At 40.8% G+C, this 25145-nt stretch overlaps 2 protein-coding genes across 3 annotated transcripts; both read left to right on the plus strand.

The window, feature by feature from the left end:
- Positions 1-4073: 4073 nt before the first annotated feature.
- fsta (follistatin a) lies at positions 4074-10266 on the plus strand. 2 transcript variants are annotated; one of them, XM_072703879.1, is made up of 6 exons: positions 4074-4410; positions 5564-5755; positions 6052-6270; positions 6611-6835; positions 7550-7780; positions 8826-10266. In XM_072703879.1, coding segments are annotated over exons 1-6 (963 nt in total). In that variant the 5' UTR covers positions 4074-4316; the 3' UTR covers positions 8828-10266. The 2 variants fall into 2 exon arrangements, with proteins under 2 accessions (XP_072559980.1, XP_072559973.1); XM_072703872.1 differs by having other exon boundaries at positions 9188-10266.
- A 707-nt stretch (positions 10267-10973) lies between these two features.
- On the plus strand, positions 10974-24806 carry ndufs4 (NADH:ubiquinone oxidoreductase subunit S4). Its single transcript, XM_023838539.1, has 5 exons — positions 10974-11126; positions 12915-12993; positions 21159-21331; positions 22706-22779; positions 24609-24806. Exons 1-5 carry the CDS (start codon positions 11044-11046, stop codon positions 24710-24712), a joined length of 513 nt encoding a protein of 170 aa, XP_023694307.1. The 5' UTR covers positions 10974-11043; the 3' UTR covers positions 24713-24806.
- The last annotated feature ends 339 nt before the right edge of the window (positions 24807-25145 follow it).

Here is a 25145-nt window from a genome sequence, read left to right on the forward strand (position 1 = left end):
GTACCTACTTTTCTAATTAATACTTACTCTGAGTCTGCTTTTTTCTGAACTGTTTTTTATGTCCACCAAAGTAATCTTTCTTTGCCCTGGATAACAGAAGTAAATAGTAATCATAAAACAAAGCTTCATCAAATATAGACAAAACCTGTTCTCAGTGATTCGTTTCAATACGAACAATGTAACAGCTAAATAATAGATACACTCCTTCAGGCAGAAAAATGTTCAGCATATGACATCTTCATTTTCCTTTGCATAATATGTTTCTTATCCCTTTACTATAATTGAGTGTAAAGGTGTCACTTTGATGTACATAAAACCAACATATTTAAAAATTCCTCACCTCATCACAAAGAGTGAGTACAGCCAGCCTATGGGATAGTCTTATTTTGGCCATTTGTACTTGGGACTTTTTTTTACCCAGAGCTCATGTCCGCAGACTGGGATTGGGATGTGCTCTTTCATCTGCACCTTGATTTCCTGTTCATTAAATCACAAACAAAAGCAGAGACAAGACACGCAGAACAACCACCCTAAGCGCCTTCAATTTTGCACCAAGGATTCAGACAAAAAACTGATACTCCATTCTTCCAGTTGCAGCCTCATATTCCTGCAGTTTGCTCCTGTGGCACATGCCGAGGAACACGGCCCCCTGGGAGAATGTGCGGATTGCACATAGAGAGCAAGGCTAACTCTGAATTTATATGCCATGCCTTCATGGTAAATGTGAAGCACTAAGGCTGCTTTCTGCTGAACGGGTGACCTGCTGTGTTTCTCATTTGACTTTTTCTTGACTCTCGTCTGCTGTCTGCATGTGATTTGGAACTTGGTTTTTGCTCCTGATTCTTGGATTATGTTTGGGTGCATGCAAGTCCTTGCTATAAATCATTAAACCTGCTTGCTCTTCTCTTGGGTCTATGAGTGTTTTTTCTCTCTGTATTTGTATATGTATATTTCTTTACTTCTTACTGTGTATGCTGTAAACAGGGCTGAATGATCAAACCCTCTTTAACCTACTACTTCTGATCTATTCTGGAGGCCCAATAAACCATTCATTCTTCAAAGTGTTTTCCCCCTCTCCCTGCTTGATTGGACCTTACATAGCTCCAGAAATGTTTGTGAACAGTAGGTCCGAAAACACTGTTTGTCTCCGATTGGCTGACCTGAAACAGCACCCCTAACAAGTAAAACTCATTATCACATACATTAAGGTCATTAGTCAATCAAACATGCAAGTATGATTGAACAAAAAAGATACGTCATATTTAGTCACCCTGATGGAAACAGCAAAGTTTGTACGTTTCTTAAAGGTCATAAATTATGTTAAATCAGCGTTTGACCTAACCAATAACTCTTAGGAAGAGGGGTAACTAAAACTCATGATAATCTAGCCTAGTATACATTTTTCATGGGGCATCCATTATGACTTATCCTGGCTCCTGAACAGCCACCCGCCCCTCTCCCCATTTCCAAACTACCCCATAACTCAAGAATCCCAAATTGTGATTATTTTCCACACGCGAGCATCGAGTATGTACACTCAATGGTAGTATTTCTTTTAATTCACCAGGTGTCGCTATAACACCATACGCAGCTTTTTACGGTCCAGACGGCATAGAATAGATGACAAACAACACGATTCTTCTAAAGAAAGCCTGTAATTTAAATGGGGGGGGGGCTCCATTAATCGTTGCGCAGATCACACGCAGACCTACAACTGACTATGAATTTGCAAGTTTTTTGTTTGTTTGTTGTGTTTTTTAATTAAAGAATAGTTTCAAAAATCCACAAAAATTATCCACAAAACGCCGTTTGTAAATCTGCAATGAATCCATACGTAATTTAACTCGAATGTAACACCGTTTTTAAATTGAGTAGGCTTATCTTGGCAAAATAGCACAGTAGTGTGTATTTGCTCCTGAACTAAATTGGGAATGTGGCTTACACCACCAAAGTCTTCAGTGTTGCATCAAACAAAAAAAAATATTGCGGGAAAATATTCAATTCTTATTCATTTATTTTTGTCCGCACATCCGTTGATAAAAATACAATAATATATCCATATATTGCCTGTGCCCGCTTGTCCTTTAACAATACAATTCCTGGAATGGTGAGTGAAGATGAGTTTAACGAGGAAAGGAATGTGCTAGAGAGCACGGTGCACTAAATATATGTGTTTATCATCGAGTAGGCCTATATTACGTGATATCGTCGAACTCTGCCTGAATGCATGATATACGTATTCCACACATCTGTACTGCATGTTATGATTTTGCCCCTTTTATGTAAGCCGGTTACAAGAACAAACGTGCCAAATATTCAGTGGGTCTCTTTTTTCTCTCGTTTCTGATGTTACCACACAACGTACAATAAACGGCATTAAAGGCAAATCATATGAATTGCTAAGTAAGTAAATGAATATGACAAAGACCAGGGCAAGGGCAGACAAGCTAATGAGCTTGAGCAAAATGCATTGCGATGCGCAGACAGGGTGCAGTATTTTCTGTCTGCCTGAAGAGGGAGCTGCATTTTAAATTTGCAGAAAGCTGTCACCAAAAGCTGAAAAAGTTTGCTGCGCACGTTTGGAATTATTTTGCGGAGAGCCAAATAGCTACTGTTAACATGAAACTTTTCTTTAAATTAAATTAAATTAAAGTAAAGTATAAGGTTTATTGAAGACGCCCACAAAAGAATGCCCGGGCGTTCAGAAGGAAGATGAATTTATTGTCATTGGAGGCACTGTCCGCTTTGCTCTCCCGTGACGTCCCGTCCTGCAAAAGTCTGTCGCGGAGCAGAGTACCAGTACCAGCATCATGCGGTTAATTGCACCACAAATGCTTGCGAGCTGTATGAATTAGTCTTGGGGTGTTAATGCGTAGGATATATCATGGCAAAGCAAATTTGTGAACCTGATATTAACAAAAACATACCAAAAGCACTGGCTGGTGAAGTATCGCTGCCAGCTATCTAAACGTACTTCGCTGTACAGTATACTTTTTACAGTGGAATTCGCCATAATTCAGACATTTTAATGTGTTTTTCAGTGTTTTGGTGAGACACTTTAATATTTCACAGAAAAGGCTGTGGGATTTGTTTGGCGGCTCCTTTTGGAGGCCTGGATGTAAATTACCGTAACATTGTATTTTATTTGGGGGACAGAAACATTTTCCAACTCTTGAAGTTACATTTTAAAAACCATATTTTTACCTTTACCCAGGTCCGTTATCCAGATTACCCATTTAAAAACGGTATAATTGCATTCCAAAGTGGTGCTTTAAAATGTTTATCAGTTTATTGCGGATTACAGCACTACTGTAAAGCAAAGTAGTCTTTTGCTAATAACGATGACATTAATTTCAGCGGTAAATAGTGCATTGGGAGTCGTAGGTGATCTTTTAAAAAAAAAAAAAAAAAAGTTGTATATACATCAGTATGTATCACTAACACAATTTAATAGTCCTTGTCCAGACTGAGTCCACAGTGTTTTTATTGTGAGAGTTATAATTATATACCTTTATTTTATTGTTGTTTGGTATTGTACAGGTTTTCTCACCATGCATACAAATGAAACATGGTTTTTGATTACCTTGAAACTTAACATAAGTTAACATAAGTTAACATAAAAAAGGAACATACCAAACTCAAGTTAAGTACATCATATGAAGTTTAAAATAATAAAATATTGTGCAGTATTTGTTGATTGATATGTACGTTTATAAGCAGATCTTTTATTAAATAGCCCACAGCATATTAATCGTCTTATTTTAAACCTCATGCAGTCTTGGAAGAAATATTGTTAACACACGTAAAACTGGGTTAACGACATAGAAAAGGGAGATATTGTTAAATGCTTGTTTGCTGTTGTGAATAATAATAATAATTATTATCATTATTATTATAAAGATTTATACGGCCACTAAAGTTATGTTAGTAAATAGGTGGAAGCCTTCATCTGTCTATTAGAAAACATTTTATTGGTATTAATATTTCTTAGTTTTCAACGAACGGGTGTATTGGGCACAAGGCACTGGGTTTTATACACATAATCGTATCATTAAGTCGTATCATTAAGTTAGCTACTACTACCATTGCACCGAGGGAAAGTTTTAGCTGGAGGAGTCACCTGATAGGGATTGGAGGGACTTTTTCCCCACCCCCAGCAGCTAGGAGACCGCCCACAACAGACAGTCGGCCCTAGACCCCTTATAGATTTAAAAGAGAGGCTGCATTCACAGGCTGACATTCATCCAACACGATCCTAAGTAAGCTGAGTACTTTCCGCTGTCTGTTTCATTACTTCAGTTCACGTTGCCTTCACCATGCTAAGGATGCTAAGGAAACATCAGCTCCGTCCGGGCGTGCTTTTATTACTTGTATGGCTCTGTCACTTCCTACAAGATCAAAAGGTGCAAGGTAAATATGATCTTTAATCCATAATGCAGTCTTATTACAATTTGCTTTAAATGTTATATATTGTGGGGTAGACTTTATGAATGTAACAGCCTGACCAAATCGTTAAAAAATCACGTTAAATCATTGAGCCTGTGTTGTGATTGTAAATTATATGATTCATACTGTACATTAAAGAAGACAAGTATATCCTTTAAAACGGATATGTAACGAATACATATCAAAACCGTTCTGGGAGTACATTACTATGAAACTTTCTATTGTGGTCTTTTATTCAAGTTATTGACGTGCTGTATACGGGATGATATGTTCATGCATAAAGGTTTAATTACGGATCAGTGAGTATCAGCTGTGGAAACACCTTATTCACTCAGGGATATAACAGAGAGAAAGAAACTTCTAACAATATTACTTAATACTGACATAACACGTGGTAAGTGTTCTGCATATGTGACTTCTTAGCAGTTTATCGGGAAATTAAGTATAGATAACTATGCCTGAATATAGACGCTTTCAGCTTTCTCATTATCTTATTTTGAAGGGGTGTAACTTTACGGGATTTGAATATTAATACTTCGTAAGAGTCCAAAATAGCAAACCTGAATCAATGACTATTTTGTTTATAGGTTAGTCGCTTTGCTGCTATCGGATTGCTAGTTTTTAAAGTTACAATACATGTAGCCCAGACAACATGAGAAAGTGGCACCAACTGTACAATGTGAGATAACAGAAACGTTGCGTGACCGCATAATAATTGCAACAATATGATGTATTCGTCCGTCAGTTTTTTAAACATTAATTCGTGTGTGGTTTTATGTAGACTACTGGCATGTGTTTTGTATAAAAAAATAAATAATAAAAAAACTCGTTAAAATGTATGTTATTCGTTATTCGTTAGTCTCTGCACGGTGAAGATACGTTTCTTTAATGGGCTACTTTAACGATTGTTGTAGAATTGTAAACGGATTTTAATTCACAAATTTAATGGAGCATCAACTTTAGACAAGGATCAGACAAGCAAATGCCCTACAGTCGCATTGCATTACCAAGTCAGACAGAATAGTGCGGGGGGGCAGACTATAAACTAATACAGGCTACACGTGCTCTGTCTGGGTCATTTGCCTCAGACATTAATTCCACTGGCCTTTTTTTTCAGCTGGTAACTGCTGGCTGCAGCAGGGTAGGAACGGAAGGTGCCAGGTCCTATACATGCCTGGGATGAGTAGGGAGGAATGTTGTAGGAGCGGTAGACTGGGGACCTCGTGGAGTGAGGAAGATGTCCCTAACAGCACTCTGTTTCGATGGATGATCTTCAATGGTGGGGCCCCAAACTGCATACTTTGCAAAGGTGGGATTTTTATGGTTTCAGATCAGGCATAGTTTTTATGTGTGAAGCACACACTCAAATGTAACGATTAAAGCAAAAATACATTGTGTCAGTTAAAACAGTGCTTCACACCCATGCATCTCTGTCAGCAGGTCTATGTAAGGCTTTTCAGAGACACTGTAAGATGGCTTGAGAATCGCGTTGAGTCACAAACTACTATTCTGAATACTTGTGAAGCATTCTTCATCTGTGCACGTTCTCATGTGATTCTTAACCTAATTTTTAACCCAGTTACCTAATAATTATTTGAATTGCAGAAACATGCGACAACGTGGACTGTGGCCCGGGCAAGAGGTGCAAGATGAGTAAGAGGAGCAGGCCGCGGTGTGTGTGCGCTCCCGACTGCTCCAACGTCACCTGGAAGGGCCCTGTGTGCGGATCCGACGGCAAGACCTACAAGGATGAGTGCGCCTTGCTGAAGGCGAAGTGCAAAAGTCACCCCGACCTCGACATTCAGTACCAAGGCAAATGCAAGAGTGAGTGACTAAAATCCGAAAATCGCTTTTGTAATAAGCTGTGGATGCTCTCACACCATGATGGCTGAGAGACATCATATACCCTTGCATAAATGGAAACACTAGAATCTCAAATCATTAAAACATACTCTTCTTACTGTTTGCTGCAGTGTTTCTCAATCCAGTCCTTGGGGAAGAGTATTTTTTAATGATTTGAGACACTAGTGTTTCCATTTATGGCCAGTTTAATTGCCAGAGGGATCTCGGAGGGAGCAAAAACGTGGACCAGCTGTGAGTCCCTGGATTGGGTAACACTGCTTTACTGCAATTAATTGTTGATTTTTTTTCTTTCTCCTTACAGAGACCTGCCGTGATGTTCTTTGTCCTGGAAGCTCTACATGCGTGGTGGATCAAACCAATAACGCCTACTGCGTGACCTGTAATCGTATCTGCCCCGAGGTGACATCACCGGAACAGTACCTTTGTGGAAACGATGGCATCATTTATGCAAGTGCCTGCCATCTGAGACGAGCCACATGCCTCCAGGGCAGATCGATCGGCGTTGCATATGAGGGAAAATGCGTCAGTGAGTACTGCTACCAACAAACACTGCACAAATGCGTCAGTGAGTACTGCTACCAACAAACACTGCACAAATGCGTCAGTGAGTACTGCTACCAACAAACACTGCACAAATGCGTCAGTGAGTACTGCTACCAACAAACACTGCACAAATGCGTCAGTGAGTACTGCTACCAACAAACACTGCACAAATGCGTCAGTGAGTACTGCTACCAACAAACACTGCACAAATGCGTCAGTGAGTACTGCTACCAACAAACACTGCACAAATGCGTCAGTGAGTACTGCTACCAACAAACACTGCACAAATGCGTCAGTGAGTACTGCTACCAACAAATACTGCACAAATAATCATTTGGCCTTTCACAGGAATATATTAGGTTTAGGTTAGGCTTTAAATTACTTATAATTGTATTTCAATGTCCTATTTTTAGACTTGTGAATAACCAATGTCAGTAATCTGGTCAGTCTGCATATGGTGCAATCATTTTGCAAGTATTTATGTAAATAAGTTTGCAACTCTTGCAGTACTTTCAATGGTATTATAACTGTGAAAATCATTATTTTACATTTAAAATATGATAGTTATTTGAGTATTTCACTTTTTTTAATAGAAATACTGATCACTTCTAGTATACTAGTAAACATAACCATATCTGTGACATCTAATTTCAACTGGTTGAAGGTTTAAGTGTTTTTGATATTCCTTCTATTCCAGAGGCCAAGTCTTGTAATGACATTCACTGCAGCGCAGGTAAGAAGTGTCTCTGGGACGCGAGGATGAACAGGGGGCGCTGTTCCGTCTGCGGCGAGCCGTGCCCGGAGAGCCGCTCCGACGAATCTGTATGTGCCAGCGATAACAGCACATATCCCAGCGAGTGCAGCATGAAGCAGGCTGCTTGTGCTATGGGGGTTCTGCTGGAAGTTAAGTATTCAGGATCTTGCAACTGTAAGTAATCCAGTGAAAGACACGTCTACATTCTTGCTGATCCCTCTGCCCCCCATACACACATGCCCTCCAGTTTAAGCAACACAAAGGACTTGGGAAGGGGAGTATATACGCGTGTCCTCTTGTGCTGCCTTATATATATACAGTATATATATTTTGCATATATATGCAATTATTTGAATCCAAAAGGAATATGTCACAAAAGAAACTCATTTGATCTAAGGACTAATTTTTGGAAGCAGTTCAACCACTTAGTCTTCAGTCGTATAACTAACAGAAATATAAAAATCTGACAATAAAATTTTTGCATTTGGAACAATCATAAATTTAGATAGCTATGCATGAGGTCGTCTTAGTGACTTGCTATGTGCCGTGTAGCGAGTTGCCTTAATAATCACACCATGTATTTATTGTTCTTAAGATAAACAGACTGTCATACAGTGGATCTGTTACTTAAAATCCTGTTAACACCATAGACAAACTGTTGTGTTAAATGTGTATGTATGAAATTTCTTTTTATTGTAATCAGTATTTTTCAAAGCATAGTGTGTCTATGATGAGATGATGACATACACTTCAAAAATGTTGGAAAAATACAGGTGCATTTATTTCATAATGTACATGAGGTGATCATCATTGGTGCTAGTTTATTATGAATAATAAATGGTGGCTTATTGTATATGCTGCCTGGCTGCACTATAAATTCTACCAGCCCTGCACAATTATTTTGTAATGTTCCTGCAGTAATTCTCAATTGAATCAAAACTGACCATCATGTTTAATTGTCATTGAAATCTGCTTCCAACCGAGAACAATGTAACGGTCACCCTACAAGTCTGATAACATGTCATTTTGCTGTTGAAGTATGCAAGTTAATTTTATTTTATTTTGCTGATAGAAATCAACCTATCACACAAATCTGTGTCTGTTCTTACTTGTTGCCCTGTAAGTGTTCATGCTGTTTGATGTCTGTTTCTTTTTTTCTTTTCTTTTTTTCGTTTTTTGTTTTGGTTCGCCTGTTTTTGTTTCTATGTAAAAATGTTAGAAAATACCTCAAAGATGCTGCCCCTTGGCTCTGCTGCAGGGATCTCGGTCCAGCGCAGGTGTCATTCAGCACATTATCAGCAGCTGCAACAAGGGATGCCTAAAAGGAGAAAAAAATAGAACAGAAAAGCACTTTTTTTCTGCTTTCAGGAATCTGTCAGATGGGCCTGAGCTACTGAATCTTCACACACACTCCCTCCCCTTGCCAGTTCTTACTTCCTAGACTATGTAAATTGCGCTGCATAATTTGAGGTGCCACACTGCATCCCTGGCTATGGGGTCAGACCTGTGTAAACATGCACTGACTGCTGGGCTGTTGTGATCCCTATTTATACAACAGATGCCCTGTATTCTCCCATATAGCCATTACTGAAGACCAGGAGGATGACGATGAAGATGAAGATCAGGACTACATGGCTTATATCCATTTATCTTCATTTCTGGACGGATAAAACACCACTGCTTGTGGGACAGTCCTAGGACAATGACTTTTGTTCATACTGTACAAATGTGTATGCTTATTTATTTTTAAAAAAGTATACATATAGTATAGTCTGATAGATGTTTATTTATACTATGTTCATGTTTAATAATTTATACATTTACAATGCCAGGCTTACTATCTACCAAGCTATTTTGTATTATTGCCCGATTTTGGTCATTGCCACTTCTGTCTTTTGTAATGAAGAGTTATACAGTATTTGTCCAAAGATAAGCAGTGTTATTTATTGTGAGGTATGACGTTATCACGTGAAGTATACATCTCCTGCAAGTTGTCAATCGCATCCCGTGAGCTGTACATATCTGCTTAACACGATTATTTTCTGCATTGCAGGTATTTATGTTGGAAAATGCATGCTAACTTTTGTGTTAATTTATCTGGACACTTTTCAGTGATGTGCAGAATTGTCTGTTTACAACTCACTAGAACTGACCAAAGGGGCTGTCTCAGTGGTTCTGCAAATATACTTTTTGTGGTGTAGCACAGCGAAATTAATGAGCCATTTTGCCTAGAAGTAAGCAATGTGTTTTTGTATCTTGGGAACAGAGGACTAAGACACTGCGCTATCAGTATTAGTATTCTGTTGCAGTATTTTTTCTACATTAGAATATCAATGGAGTTTAGACAATACCTGGTTTTGTCAAAAATGTGCCAATAGCTTTTATATGCCATTTTTGCCAATGTATGTATTTTCTCCTGGCCAATGTTCTGCTCCATGTTGCTCTTGCAGGGCTAACAATCAGATAATATAGAGTCATGAAACAATGTATCAGACCTTACTACTCTAGTTTTCTCACATTTTTCACATATAAGGCAAATACAAATCCAGTTATAAATATATAGTTTTGTATTTTTTATGTAAATGTCAAATGTATATAAAAGTTATGATGGAATTTGTACAGATACGAAATGTGAATGAAAATAAAATGTTTTCCTTAAAGTTTGGTTTTCACTGTTATTGTCAAATGTTTACCACGTGCTTCAAACTTACACATTTAATAAACGCTTCAGCGTGGGTAATATACCGTAGCACAATTACTGTCCTTTAACTAAAATAGCGTATTAATCAGTCAACGTTGGGAAGAAATAAAAAATGTTTGAGATTCTCTTATATTTATTCATAGTTGCATTTTAACCACATAACCGAGGCAAAATATACAATTATTAAGCAGTAGAAACATCCATCCGTCAATCTTCCAAACATTTATCCCCTGATTCGCGGGTGGCACGAAACAAATACATAAACTGGCAGGAGATAAGTACCAGTAAATGTCAGTATGGTTCATAAACAGGCGGATCAAAGCAATCCGTAAAACAAACGTTAGTGGCAGTAATAATACGCAGGAGGGAAAATCTGTAAATATAATTACTGCATTTCACTGGCTCTGTACCTGTACTTAGTAAAATGCCAATTAGGTTGTAAGTAGCTTGCAACCAGAAAGAGTTAAAATTGCTCTGTTTGAGTATATGTGTATATATATATATATACACACACACACACACATATATATACATATATATATATCTCATGTTTAGCTATCAGGAGCTTTGCCGTTTTGATTTGAATGCCGTTAGATGAACACTCTAAAGGAGAGAGAAACGGACACTTCTGCGAAAGTCTTCCCCTGGCTTTCGTGCCTGCTGCTCCCCAAAACGCTTTGCCCTGCATTTGGACCTCTTCGCTTCTCGTAGTTTTTATTTCGCATTCCGGCTGAACATGGCGGCTACTGTGTTGTATTTGGCTGCGAAGCGGCTCCCTGTGGCGAATTCGTCCTCTAAATTTTTGCTACCTGCTGTCCGGTAAGCGCAGTCTGCAAAGTGAACTGTATTATTTTTGGTTATATGACTGGGTTGGGAAAAGGCAGTGGTTAATAGTGGTTAATAGTACAATGTATGTTCTACAGTAGCCCTCAAGGAATGGCTAATGTAAACGACGAACTTCGCTGTACAATATCAAGCACATTTTCATGCAGAACTTATTGGCAGATTCACAGCATCTAACTGTTTAAAGATGTATAGTCATAGCCTCGTTTGACTGTTTATACAACTTCTGCTGCATAACTGCCAGTTAGCCGACTTATCTACGTGCCCTTGTTACGACCTCGCTACCTACTTTAGGTGGCTGGCTAACTGTGTGCTCTGATCACTAGGCTATGCTACACAGTCGGGTGCTTTAAATAGTTAAAATAAAGGTGCCTTTTTAAAATTGCACTAAATATGCAAGTGTGTGTACTAGCTAGCTGTAACTCGTGCAAACGACTTGTAAATGGCGACAAACAACCCTTGTTGCATTTTGACGTTAAAAGCGAACATCTGAGTACCTTTCATCTTGAGCAATGGACATATTAAAAACACATTTTCTATAGATAATTATGGTAACGTTGAAACGGACCGTTCTTTTATTTGTATGAGAATTAAACTTCTGTAAAATAGCTATATATATATATTTAAATATTGATTTTCGGTAAGGTTCTGTTTGTCGATTTAAAACAAACACCGATGATGTTCCGCAACTCAATGAGGACATCAGTTGAGCGCACAGTTTAACATGCTAACTTGTAATTTGCTTGAAAGTGTTAATTGTAAGTTAACAGGAAATAAAGCAATTGTCGAACACTGTTTTAACGGTTAAACTGTTGGTCCTCTCTGTTGTGATGCAAATGTGATTTTTAAGAGCCGGGTCTCTTAAGTAAAAACATATACATTACATGCTGTTAGTTCTAAGACAAACTGAAAGGAATGCCCCCCCATAATGAAACATAGTTGCCATTCACACCACAGATCCTATTAATATCAGATGATATATACTGTTGATCCCTTTTGGAATTTTTTTAAATGCAGATAAATTACTTTTTTCTGAGGAAAGCCTTGATCATATCTACTTTAATATTCCATTAGGAATAAAATATATTCAAAACAGGTCTTGTTTTTTTCCGGTTTATCCTCTTTATATAATAATTATTCTTTGACTTATGGTTTATTTTATCAGTCTGTCTTGTTTGACTAAACTTGATATTTGTGGTTGTAAAACAGTATTTTCATAAATAGCCTTTTGATAAAGTTGCTTATTCAAAAAAAATCATTCTTGCTTATTTGAGAACTTTTTGTCTATAAAATGCTTTAAAAGCTATGCCCAGCATGTTACTGCTTGCAAATGCCTTTCAGTCCTACCACTTGAGCATTTTTAGTTTTTTCTTTCCTCATTCGATTTAACCCCAACCGGCCTTGTCCTCCGATAACTCCGGATGGAGAAGGTCAGGAGAGTTTAGTCTGTCCACAGCATGGTGAGTGTTTGCTGTTGGTGACCAGTCCACTGCCACGGCCCGGCACAATCAGCCCTTGCCGTCGGCACTTTCCTGGTAATAGTGAGCCCCCAGGCTGGCTTAAATTGCAGTCTGTTGTGAGCTGGCCAAGCAGGGCCTGCCAGAAACTCAGCAGACAGAACTAATGGGGGAGAAAATGGATTTGCAGTCCCCTCCTCCCCCCGCCCCCCCCCAAAACCCTCTATGGTGTCTTTTTTTCATTTATTTTGAAATATCCTCGTATGACATTTTCTTGTGTGTATTCATGCTTGTAACTTGTTTGCAGGGCGGCTATAACGTCTGGGAGGAGGCTGGCGCAGGCTGGCGGTCCCGACACACAGCTCATCGCAGTGGACGAGAAGCTGGTGAGGATCCCTTATCCTCAAACAGGGATGGTACCTTCCAGTTAATCTGCGAATTCAGTCTGCTGTTGTGTTAACAGTTACGTGAGAAGCTCTGAGTTCAGAATATTCCTCATGTAAGGGGGGGGGGGGCGTGGCCTCCACAGTCCACTGGCTGCTCTCTCTGCCTAGATCATAAGTCTGACCTTGCAGTGAAGCTTTTTCATTTGCAGGTGTTTTAATTACTGTATTCAATGACAGTATTACAAATTTCCCACCCGGCCATTAGCTCTGTTCAAGCTTTCTCACGTTAGCTTTTCAGAAGTGTTAGCCCTCTTCACTTGTACGGTAAACCTCAATATTGTCACCGGCGACTGCTTGACTTACACTGCTGTTCAGGTCACTCCTGTCTGCACGCTGCACCACAGCCTCTGAGCTCGACCACCGTGCCTCAGATGGGTAACAGCAGATGGAAACCTTTCAAATGCGCAGACACAGAGAAATATTGATGCTTAGATGTATTTTTTTTGAGTTGGGCGGGGGGCTAATGCGGCTGCTCCAAGCCCAGACTGTGGCAGCACTGGCAGACGGGCTTTGGCTGCGTCGGCCACTGAGCTCCTGGCTGGGACCACTGGTGCGTAAAAAGAGCCGGGGGGGGGGACTGGGGGAGGTGGTGAGAGATGGGGCCAGTCCAAAATCTGTGCCCAAAGGTCACAGTGTGGGATTTCTGCATGAGACGTGAAGCTTTCAGATTTAAATTTTTCCTCCGTACAGAAACGGAAGGGAAGCCTTGTTCTGGTGGGGGACATTTGGCCCGTTGCATTCGGAACCCGCACAGTGCGGAGCGACCGCGAGCCAGGCAGCACCATCACCGCGGCGACCTGCTCTTCCCCCTGGCGCGCAGTGGGAGCGCCGTCGCTGCTGTCGGCCTAAATCGTTTTTAATTAATTGGTTGACTGTAAAAGCATTGTGCAGCCTCCAGAGTGAACGCTGTCATTATTTATCTCTCTAGTGGGTTTATGAAGTCAGCACAGGTTCCCCCTCTGTGGAATATAATGGCCAATTTGCGTCACGTTAGTGATTAAAGACGCGTGTCAGAGCAGCCCGGTCCTAGGGGTTCGTCCTAGCTGGCCTTCGCCAGCAGTCACCGTTGGACTGGGCGAGCTGTACAGCTACAGACGCTGTCTGGATGGCTGGCGACGTGGATCTGCGCACGGCAGCCATCCCCCTACCCCCAAACCCCCCCCCCCCCAAAGTGAAGAGGATAGGCCAAGTAGAGCAAAGCAGAGACTGGCAACCGCACTTGTCAGAAGGCACGTAGACGTTTAACAAAGTGGGAAGAGGACGAAGTGAGGGGGGGGGGGGGGCTGCATTGAAGAGGATGTGTTGGACAGGTATTCAGGGCACGTCTCTGTGCCAGCGTGCTGATTAGGCATGCAGCGACTGTCCACTCTGTTCAGCAGCGTTTCATCTCATTATCCGTACAATACCCACCATGGTGGGGCCAAATAATCCAGTTATGCCAGTCTGCAGGCGAAAGTCTCATTTAAAAACAGGCCTTGGAGGGGCCTTGTGAGGGGGCCGGCCCATGGGGCCCATGGGGCTTCACCGGCCAGCATGTCATTTAACAGAAAGTAAACATGCTTCAATATTCATCAGTGTTAAATTTAAATTGTCCAGGAGATTAACCCTTTAACAATTATTGTGCAGAAAACCTTACCGCTTTTGTTTTTCTGTCACTTAAAACTTTTTTTTCGTAATTGAAGTCCCATCCCGTGGAAATGCAGATAAAACTAAAGGCCATCGTCAAGGGCGTTTCCGAGTGGGGGGTTAAAAGGGTCCATCAGGGAAGACTGGTCTGTTTCCCCCCCCCCCCCCCACAGGCACACACACTCCAGTATCTGTTTTGTCTGCTGCAGCATTCTTGCGCAGAAATTTCAAGGCTTCGGTCCTGAACACTGGGTCAGAAGTTATGCCTGTTCGAGGGGGCGGGCCAAGACTGTGCATTTCTTACGAAATGAAATTTTGTGTATTTAATAATTGGGGGAAAGTAAAACCTTTATTTAGGGGGATTATACTTCTGGAGAAATGGGCACTCTAAGGGTTGTTAAATTTCGCAGTATTTGTTCACCTGGATAAGTTACCGAATCGGTCTCGGCTCAGAAGTAGTTGCACCTTAATGCATTTAGAAATGGTTTGGCTTTGACTGAAATTTCTGCTTCATTTTCTGTCTGAATGGGTTTTTTGTCATTTTAAAATAGAATACAGTCCCCAGTCTAAAATACTGATTATCTGAGGTGAAAAGGAGGATGGATTTCCAGGATGGATATGCATTGAATATTTAATTAATGCTGAGGTTGTGTAAATCCTTGGTGAACTTGTACAAAACTTAACATAGTAGCTACATTTTGATTTGATTTGTGTATAGATATAGTGACCTGATGCAGCGATACTCCACATTGCACTGTTGCATTTCTGCATATTGTGAGATCCCATCTGTTTAATCTGCAGGCTCATCGCTCCCTCACTGTGTGTGACAGCATCCAAACAGCCGGGCATATTAAACCCATACTCATTATTATACTGTAGTTATCAGAACTCAACCTCATGTGTAAAACAAATAAAAAACAAATAGCTTTTCACAGTCTGGCTGTTTACTTAAAACAGGGTGGCTTGTTGTTGGGAAATTAATTCCTCAGGACAAGGGGAGTTCCCCAAAAAGCAAACTATCGATTCAGAAATTGATTTCGCATAATGTTGGATTTGACGGCGTGTTAGCCGTCAGTTCAGAGAGTGAGTTTGCTGACTCTGCTGAGGACGACGTACATGGATCTCATTTGCCATCCCTATGGATGCCGTCCCCTATCCTCCCTGCATGCTTTTCAGTTTTCTTACCTGCCAGTCATGCTTGTTCGTTACAGACACGATTGTGTGATCGGAAAATAGCTACCATAAAGCCAATGGCTGGCTTTGATTTCTTTCTTTTTCTTTAACCCCTATGCCAAAATTCTGCTACGTAACACCTTTCCTAGTGTAAAATGTGCGTGATAAATGTAATTTATTTACATTTAAAAATTCCACTGGTTGTTCATATAAATGTTGCGATCGAGGTTTCGATATCAGCCTGTTGGCTGATGGTTAGCTTGTGGGGTTCTCCTGTCCTTAAACATTCCCCCTGCCTCTATGGAAGTCCCCGCTGCTGGTCTCTGCCTTGCAGCTGTCACATTGCTCTTAATGTCCCATCTCTTTCTGGAATGCAGATTGCGTGACAAAAGGCTTCCAGCGTCTGAAATATTAAAAAGTTCCAGCGAATATATAACTTTTTTTAAATGGCAAATGTTCACCTGAAATATATAGAGTTTAGCTCGTAAGAAAATGGAGTGCAACATAGATGGATTAAATATCAACATTTCTTTGCAATATTTAAGTAAATTTCCATATAAAGCTACAGAGTTTCTATATTCAGGCTTGATTCATAGCCTTTTTTCTGTTATGTCTGCATGTTAATAACAGAGCATAGCATACAGCTACAAACATTTTCATGGACATTTTTACTGCATAGAAATTTTCTCTGGAAAAGACGTTGCATTGTTTAATGTTTAAACTCATTTATTGATTCGAGGCAGATGTGCAATATGTATAGTAAGGCTGAAAAAGTGTAGTGAAAAGTGTGCATAATTGTGTAGCTGACTTCCGAATTAAATTTCTGGCACTGTAGTAATGCTTGGTTTTTGTTTTAAGGCAGATAGAGGTTTTGCCTAAATCTGTCTGCTGACCAGAGAAGGGCGTGAGGCATCAGCAACTCAATTAAGGAACTAGAAATGTTGAATATTAATGAGGAGGTGGATGCTTGGAAATAGTACATTGAAGCCCATTAGCTGTGGCTTCATTTCTGCTGTGAAGTCAGCTCCTCTGCAGAATCTTCTGGAAGGGCGGATGCCATCACGTTGAAAAGTCACTCTGTTCTAGCAGAACCTCTTAGTCCAGCAGAGGTATTGAATACTCTACTGGGAGGGGCATGGTTCCAACGCTTAGGGCTCATTAAGGTAGACGGCTTTTAATTGGGCCCCGTTTCCATCTCACACAGTGGCACAGTGTAAAAAGCTTTGGAGACAATGCATTACGTGGTGGGTCCAGACGGCTGCCATATCCAGGCAGCTCCCATGCTCTTTATTCCTGGAAGCACTGGAGGTGTCAGAAATATAGACACGCTTCCACATGACGAAGACTTTGCCGGCTCTTCCCCCCCCTCCGTATCCCTTAAGCCCACCATTCTGTCTGCATATCCAGGTATTGTAGGGCTCTGAATAGTGTCAAACTTCATAGTTCTCATTATGCTTCCTGTACGTGCTGGAAGAAAGGTGCTTGCGGTGTGCCTTTTCCCGTCCTCGTCTTCGCCCCTAATTTTCCTGGGAATGCCGCACTCCAGCCGCCGTCGTCAGCTTTGTGCCGGGCCATTGTCCGTTGTTCCGAGAGGCTGCCTGGCTTTTTCCTCGTGTTTTTCGGCCACATAATAAAAGTCTAGACTTTTTATCTGTCAGATAATAGGCTGAATTTATAATGCGTTTCTTTTTTGTGGCTGTAATAACTTGTTTATTATTCCTGGTGGTGGTTTCTGCATCGCCGGTGCTTTCGGTTTTTTTCGATTCGAATAAATTATGCCTGCTGGTTTATGTAACATTTATATCTCGTTTATCTGTAGTTGTCTGTAACAATAAAAATGCCCTTGGCCACGTCTCTGATCTGTGGCAGCTTTAGTTTCATTTTATTTATTTATTTGATGATAGACGTTTGGTCTTTTCACTGTTCAATGTGCGTGATGTCTTCTGAAAGAAATCTCTGGGTATGAAGTGGTTCTGGTTCCATAGCATGATTTAATCGCTTAAATATCCTGTGATAAATTAAGGCATTTCGAAGGATCATTAACTACCGTAACCTGCTTATAAATTCTAGGTGTGTAGTTGAACACAGTGACGTCGGGTGTGTACTACCAGGGCGGGACGCAAAGTTCGCTTTTGGAGTCCGCCGCTGGCTCCTAAGCTTTGTTGCCTGCAGAGGAGTGTCAGTTTTTAAGTAGTCAAGTGGAAATCAGCCAGCTATCACTGCATACCTGTCTGAGATTCAGGAGAGACTGTGCTCTATGAAGAGGCAACTGTTAACTGTATGTGCATTAATTCAGTTCTCATGATGCAAATTGTTGTATGATGAAAGAATTTGAGTGTCCTCTGAACAGGAAATGGACCTCAGACTTATTGATCATGATCAACTTAAGCATAATTTCTTTCCAAATTTTCTTTCACTACTGTCTCCTGCCCTCGGTCTGACTTGGCTGAGAATAATTTATTGCAGCTTCTGTGACTTTTTCCTCCCGCGAGTGTAATCTGCTTTAAGCACCTCTCTTCCTTCTCTCTGACCTGGTTCCGCTGGGCGCTGATGAAGTCCTCTCTCCCCAAACTGCGGACCCTCATTTTAGGCTGCATTGGTTTATCTCTTGGTGCAGCTTATATCTCTGCGATGCTAAAAACAGACTTGGATACACAAACATTAAATACCCCTGAACTTAACTCAGATATTTTTTCCTTTTAAACCTAAATATTTCCTTTTAATATTTCTCCATTAGCTAAGATAATAATTTTTCATGTTTCTAATATATTCTGCTACTTTCCCACAAACCAGCTATTTTACTTCTTCCCGGCCTAGTAAGCAGAGGTGATATAGCCCTGAGCTGTTTTTCCAGTTGTCTGTGCTCTCCTGCTGATTATCATTTTGTACTTTAACGACCTCGTTGCCACCCTCAGTTTCGGTTAAGTCTTAGATCTGTTTCTGAGGACTTGACTTGACAGAGTGGTTCGTTACTCCTGGTCACCTACATTCTAACCCATGGGGATGTTGCCTTTCCGTCAAAACAGGACGGCTTTCAAAACATACTTCTGTCTCACTTTGATCATTGCGTTGTCAATTAATTTTGAAAGACTCCCTCCCAAAAACATGCTAAGCTCATTTGGAGTTGCTAAACTATCTGTATGTGTGAATGGGGTGTGTGCCCTGCGATGGGTTGGCACCGTGCCCTGCGACGGGTTGGCACCGTGCCCTGCGACGGGTTGGCACCATGTCCTGTGTTATTACCAGCCTGGTACTTGCTGCTTCCAGAATAGGCTTCAGATTCCCACTACCCTGCAATGGACAAACGGGTACAGAAGATGGATGGATGATTTATTGATTATATGATTGGAATATTTTATTAGTGAATCTGTTTTGTTTAGCGACTAGGAATTACCAGCTTCCCTTAAAACTTAGCTAAACCATATCAAACCAGTCCACATCATATAAATTTGGGCTTTTGTATTTCCCTCATTAATCTTATATTGACAAAAAAAATAAGCTTGATAAACATCCCTTTGTGTGCTTCACACCTCTGCAGCTGTGGGTATTAGAGCTTTTTTTATGCTCCTTCTGTCTTCCAGAAACTGGCTGGTTTAATGTGCAGTCTTCTGATAAATTGGGTTTGCAGAAACACACTGAAGTCCAGGTATTTTGCTTATTATGAATAGAATTACTCAAGTTGTGAATTTATGTGGTGATATTCTAGATGCTTCAGTCTTTTCCCAGGCATAACTGTCAGAGAAACACACAAATGTATATTGCAGAGACGGATTGTTTTCACTAAGCGGGTCTTTGACAAGTCAGCACACAGATGACAGGCAATGATAGATACAACTTCAAAGAGTACAGATGGCCATTGAAATGTATGAAAGTCTCGTATTGAAAGTAGAGTAGAGTAGCCTGTAAGACTTTGGGGGGGGGGGGGGGTCTGCCAAGGTCGTGTTTGCTGAATAATGTCTCTAAAATGGCCTCTTTAAAGATCTCTGAATAGACAGAATGGAATCTTTAAAAAAAACAATTTTATTTACTGGGATAGTTTTTTTTTCTTAGTTTGTTTTTATCTGCAGTTTGTTTGCTTTTCTCTGCCTCCCCCCACCCCCCCCCCCCTTCACTGTTGGAAACCTTAGGTCATCAGTTAAATCATCAAGCAATCCCACCCCCCCACAATCTGATGTACTGCACCTTTTAGGTATCATCATCTCATCAGGGAAAGTTTTATCTGTGTCGCACATCTTTGCAATTATGCGTGCTGTAATTAAAAACAAATTTGGAAGAGGACACCAGAACAGTTCTCCAGCAGTCCATAATGCAAATGTTTCTCTTTTTTTAATTATAAATGTAAAGTGTTGATTTGTTTTGCATTTTTCATTTCTGTAGGTCTATTATGCTGCAGCCATTTTCCACTTTTACCCTATAAATACTGTTTAGAAGAGCAAGGCCTTCATCACCTAGGAAATGAAAACAACAGATTGTTAGGATGCATTTCACGTGTCAGAAATCAACCTTCTGTCTAGACAGTTTCTATTCAAAAGGGAGTATCTGTGCACTTCCATCAGACTACACATTTAACGGCCCCATACGGCTTGGTGTCTGACGGGATCAGCCATTATTGTGCTCTTTATTGTAGCATGTTGATCTTCATACCACGTAGTATTATAAGGCTCAGCTGTTGACGTCTGCTGCCCCAGGCAACCCCACCCTTTCCTCCAAGAAGCTTCACAAGTCCTACCCTCTTTTTTTGGCTTTTCTCCAAATTGAAGGACTTTCGATGTGATCGCATGGTCTTCCTAGTTCAGCCTGGCTACTGGCCTAACACAATTTTGCAACTGGAGATGTGATGTTTTCTCGAGGCTTATTTTGATGTCCCTGCCAGCATTAAACTTAAATATCTTTTTTTATATGTTGTGTCAAGATGTGAAGTAACAGACAATTAGAATTAAGAAAATTAGTGATTTCTGGATTTCCTGTTGAAAAGAACATCTGTTCTAGTTTTGTTTTTAATATGCAAGTTCAGATTGTCACTACTCTGTCATGAAAGGATTACAACCGTTTAATAAAATGATGAAATATTGAGTATGAGTAAAACGAAATGTGATACATCGATAGCTACCCTGGTCCGAGGTGCATAGCACGTAATGGATGTTTAATCCTGAAGTGGGTGCTGCCTGAGGAAGCCGTCCTACGTGCAGCATATTCGCACAGGTCTTGCCAGTTGTGGCCGTCATATTTAATGCAGCGATTTCCCGCTTGAGTTCCTCCTTTAGGCTCTTGACTGAGATTGCTGCCTTGGTGCCGTTTCCCCTCAGGACATCGTGCCGCTGACAGGAGTGCCGGAGGAGCACGTGAAGAGCCGCAGGGTCCTCATATCCGTGCCCGCACGCACAGCCATGCAGTCTGGGGTCAACAACACGCGCAAGTGGAAGTTAGCCTTTGACACCCGGGAGAGATGGGAAAATCCTCTGATGGGCTGGGCTTCCACGTAAGAGCGTCTGGCCTGCTGTCACTCATCACCAGGAAACCTGCTTATCATACAGCACAATTATATCTAATCAATCTGTCTTCCACCCTCCTCAGCCAATGCCGTGCGGCTTACGGCACAAGGCAGGGGTATGTCATGGATGGGAGCCTAGCCAATCACAGGGCATATGCATGCCCAACCTCAAACATAAATTAACAGCAAGCATCACACCCACGCAAATCACTTTGTCACATAACAATCGGTATTTGCAGGTGAGTGATGAGGGAGTGTGAATGGATAGAATACAGGAAATGGTAATATGTGGCGCTGCACTAATAAATGGTGGGCAAACATGTTTACTGTTCTGTTTAAAATAAACCTAAAACACTATGTGCTTACGCTATAAAATATATGAACTGATTCAATAATGGGATAGAATACATAGTTTATTAGTTGTATTGTAGACCTGAGGCTATTTACATAGCTGTGTGAGTGCTGCTGTTTCAATAGCCAGTCCTGTGTAATCTCAGAGAAATAAGACAAAGCTAACGCTAAATGCTAAGGAGAGCTGAGGTGTTTGAGGAGCATAACCTTCCTCTTAAGACTGATTCTTTATCGGCCATCTGCAGCAGGTGCGTTGGAATGCTTACTCATTCTTTATATTCTAGTAGGGATGCCTGTTCTCTAATTATCAATAGCCAAATAAAAATGTACAATTAATTTGAACAGCTGCTTTTCTACACTTGAATATATCAGCTCTGAGTTTCATGATCTCAAAGTGGACATGGCCTAGGTCTCTGTTTATCTTTATAAGGTTGAAGGTAACCTTTTCATCTTAAAGACCAGACCACTCTTCTGCTCAACCACTGCTTCATGAAAGTCTTCTGCAGCCAAAATTCCCTGCAGTCTACTGTGAATGGTCTTATTTTTCATCACAAGGTTCAGTATTATATTGAAGAGAACCTTAGGTTGTTAATATGTACTTGGTACACCTCTTCCAAAGAGCTACACACTGACAAAGACGCCCAAAAGTTAGTGATCTGTATAAATTTGGCGTATCCTTATATTTAATAAACGTGTCGGACTTCACACTGTGAAAATTACCACCACACCAGCAACGCCATATAGTACCAAAAAGCCGGCGTCCGGACAAATGTTTCACCCATCATCTGAAGCCCTGGTGATGATTGCACGTGTCATGTAGTCATATAATCGCGATTACATCATGACGTGATGGCGACAGCCCTATTCACCACCCAGGGAAGTGAATGATTTGGTCTTTGGATTGCTTCCTATTTGCGGCTGCTTATTTGGGCATTAACTTTTAAATTTTGTTTCATGTGCTCTGATGCTTTTTAACGTTCATTTTTACCATGTTTTCTCATACTATCTTAGGGCTGATCCATTGTCCAACATGGTCCTTACGTTCAGCACTAAAGAAGATGCTGTTGCATTTGCTGAAAAGAACGGTAAGCTGGGCTTCTGGCTAGAACACAGTGCGTTTGAGCAGTGGGATTATGAGGGCATCTGAATGAGCCCTTACCCCTCATGAGGATACCAGTCACTGCCTGAGAACATGACACTGCACGTTGCCCAGTCTGAACATATTTTTTCTTTTCGAAAGGTTCGGGATTATCTAAGGTTTATGTAATTCATAGTGATGACTGAAGAGCAGGGAGGCCGGTTGTTTGAGAAACCTTAGATAAATATGCATGATGGGAATAAACACTGAATTTGCGTGTTTCGTTGAGACCTATTGGCACAGGTGTGTAAAATCAAGCATCTAGCGGTGCAGTCAGGTTTACAAACATTTGGGAAAGAACAGGCTGATAGGATGCCACCTTTGCGATAAGTCAGTGCGTGAAATCTCTTCTCTGCTACATATACCACTTACAGTTGACTGTGGAATTATTGCGAAATGGAAGCATTTAGAACCAACATAAACTTGACCACGAAGTGACAGACCACATAGAGTAACAGCAGGGTCACCCAGTGCTGAGGCGCATAGTATTAAGTCCCCGGCGCTCTGTCGACTCAATAACTTCAGATTTCCAAACCTCTGGCATTAACCCCAACACAAAAAACTTTGCTGGGAGCTTCATGGAATGGGATTCCATGGCCAAGAAGCTGCGTTCACCTCATTTGCACCTCACATAACCAAGCACAATGACAAGTGTCGGATGGAGTGGTGTAACACTGAACTCTGGAGCAGTGGAAACGTGTTCTGTGGAGTGAGGAATCACGCTTCTCTGTCTGGCAGTCTGATGGACGAGTCTGGGTTTGGCGGATGCCAGGAGAACGTTACTTGCCTGACTGCATTGTGCCAGCTGTAAAGTTTGGTGGAGGAGAGATAATGGTATGGGGTTGTTTTTCAGGGGTTGGGCCCCTTAGTTCCAGTGAAATGAACTCTTAATGCTTCAGCATACCAAGACGTTTTGGACAATTCTATGATTCCAATTTTACAGGGACAGTTTAGGGAAGGCCTTTCTCTGTTCCAGCATGACTGTGCCCCAGTGCACAAAGCAAGGCCCATAAAGACATGGTTGAGTGAGTTTGGTGTGTAAGAACTTGACTGGCCCACACAGTGCCCTGACCTCAACCCTTTGGGATGAACTGTAACGGAGATTGTGAGCCAGACCTTCACGCCCAACATCGGTGCCTCACCTCACAAATGCTTTTCTGGATGAAAGGGCAAATATTCCCGCAGAAATACTCCAAAATCTTGAGGAAAGCCTCCCCAGAAGAGTGGCAGCTGTTATAGCTGCAAAGGGGACACCCAACTTCATATTAATGCCTATAGATTTAGAATGTGATGTCATAAACGTTTCTGTAGGTGTAATGGACAGGTGTCCCAATACCTATAAAAAGTGTACATCCTGATTCAGTCTAGTGTCTACTTTGACATTTTTCAATACTGGCTGTGAAATGCGTCGTATTGTGGTCTTTCGAGTATTTCTTTTGAAGCAAATCTTATTCCTGTTTTGGGTGCATGTCAAACTGATCTCGAGGCAGTTTTTAAGACTTCAGTCGGATTAATCTGTGATGCCATGTGATTTGAAATAGACAAGTATTACTTTATGGTCACTGCCAGTACTTTATATTCTGTAGAGCTACAGGCTGCCTTTTCATTCTCCTCTTTGTGTGGAAACATAGTGCTGTATTATAACAAAAAGGTTGTATTTAACCTCTTGCTTGTAGCCATAATCTGGCCATTCCATCTCTGTGTGGCTTTCCTTTGCTATATTTCATTGATTTGGTTTATGTGTAATTTTATGATGACTCGTTTTTGATTTTTCAGGCTGGAGTTACGAAGTGATGGATAAGAGGTCTCCAACTCCGAAATCGAAATCATATGGAGCCAATTTTTCCTGGAACAAAAGGACAAGAGTGTCAACAAAATGAGTAGCTTCAGTCTTCTGCCTGGCTAGTCTCAGAAATTTGTATAGTATTACACCGATATTCTTATTAATGACTCAATAAAATGACTTGCAATGTGTGTGGGGCTTTGTATTTCTTCAGTTAAAATTCTACTGATTTATTCAGTGAATCATAATGTGCTTCATTGCCACACTTGAATTATCATCTATCATAATACCTGTTTTTTTTTTTTTTTTTTAAATGTCTCCAGGTCCATCCGTTTATCTGGAAAAATATATATAATGGCATTTGGACCCAGAATATTGTTTTATCTAACAGGGATCTGTTCACCAGTTTCAATTGCGTGAAACAAAATTATCTTAAGTGGCGATTTCCGGTTTAGTCCATTTCTGAATGCAATGTGATTGAAGAGGAAAAATACAATTAGTATAACTACCATGTTTTAATCATGGTCAAA

This window comes from Paramormyrops kingsleyae, chromosome 2 (assembly GCF_048594095.1).
Source record: "Paramormyrops kingsleyae isolate MSU_618 chromosome 2, PKINGS_0.4, whole genome shotgun sequence".
NCBI lineage: Eukaryota > Metazoa > Chordata > Actinopteri > Osteoglossiformes > Mormyridae > Paramormyrops > Paramormyrops kingsleyae.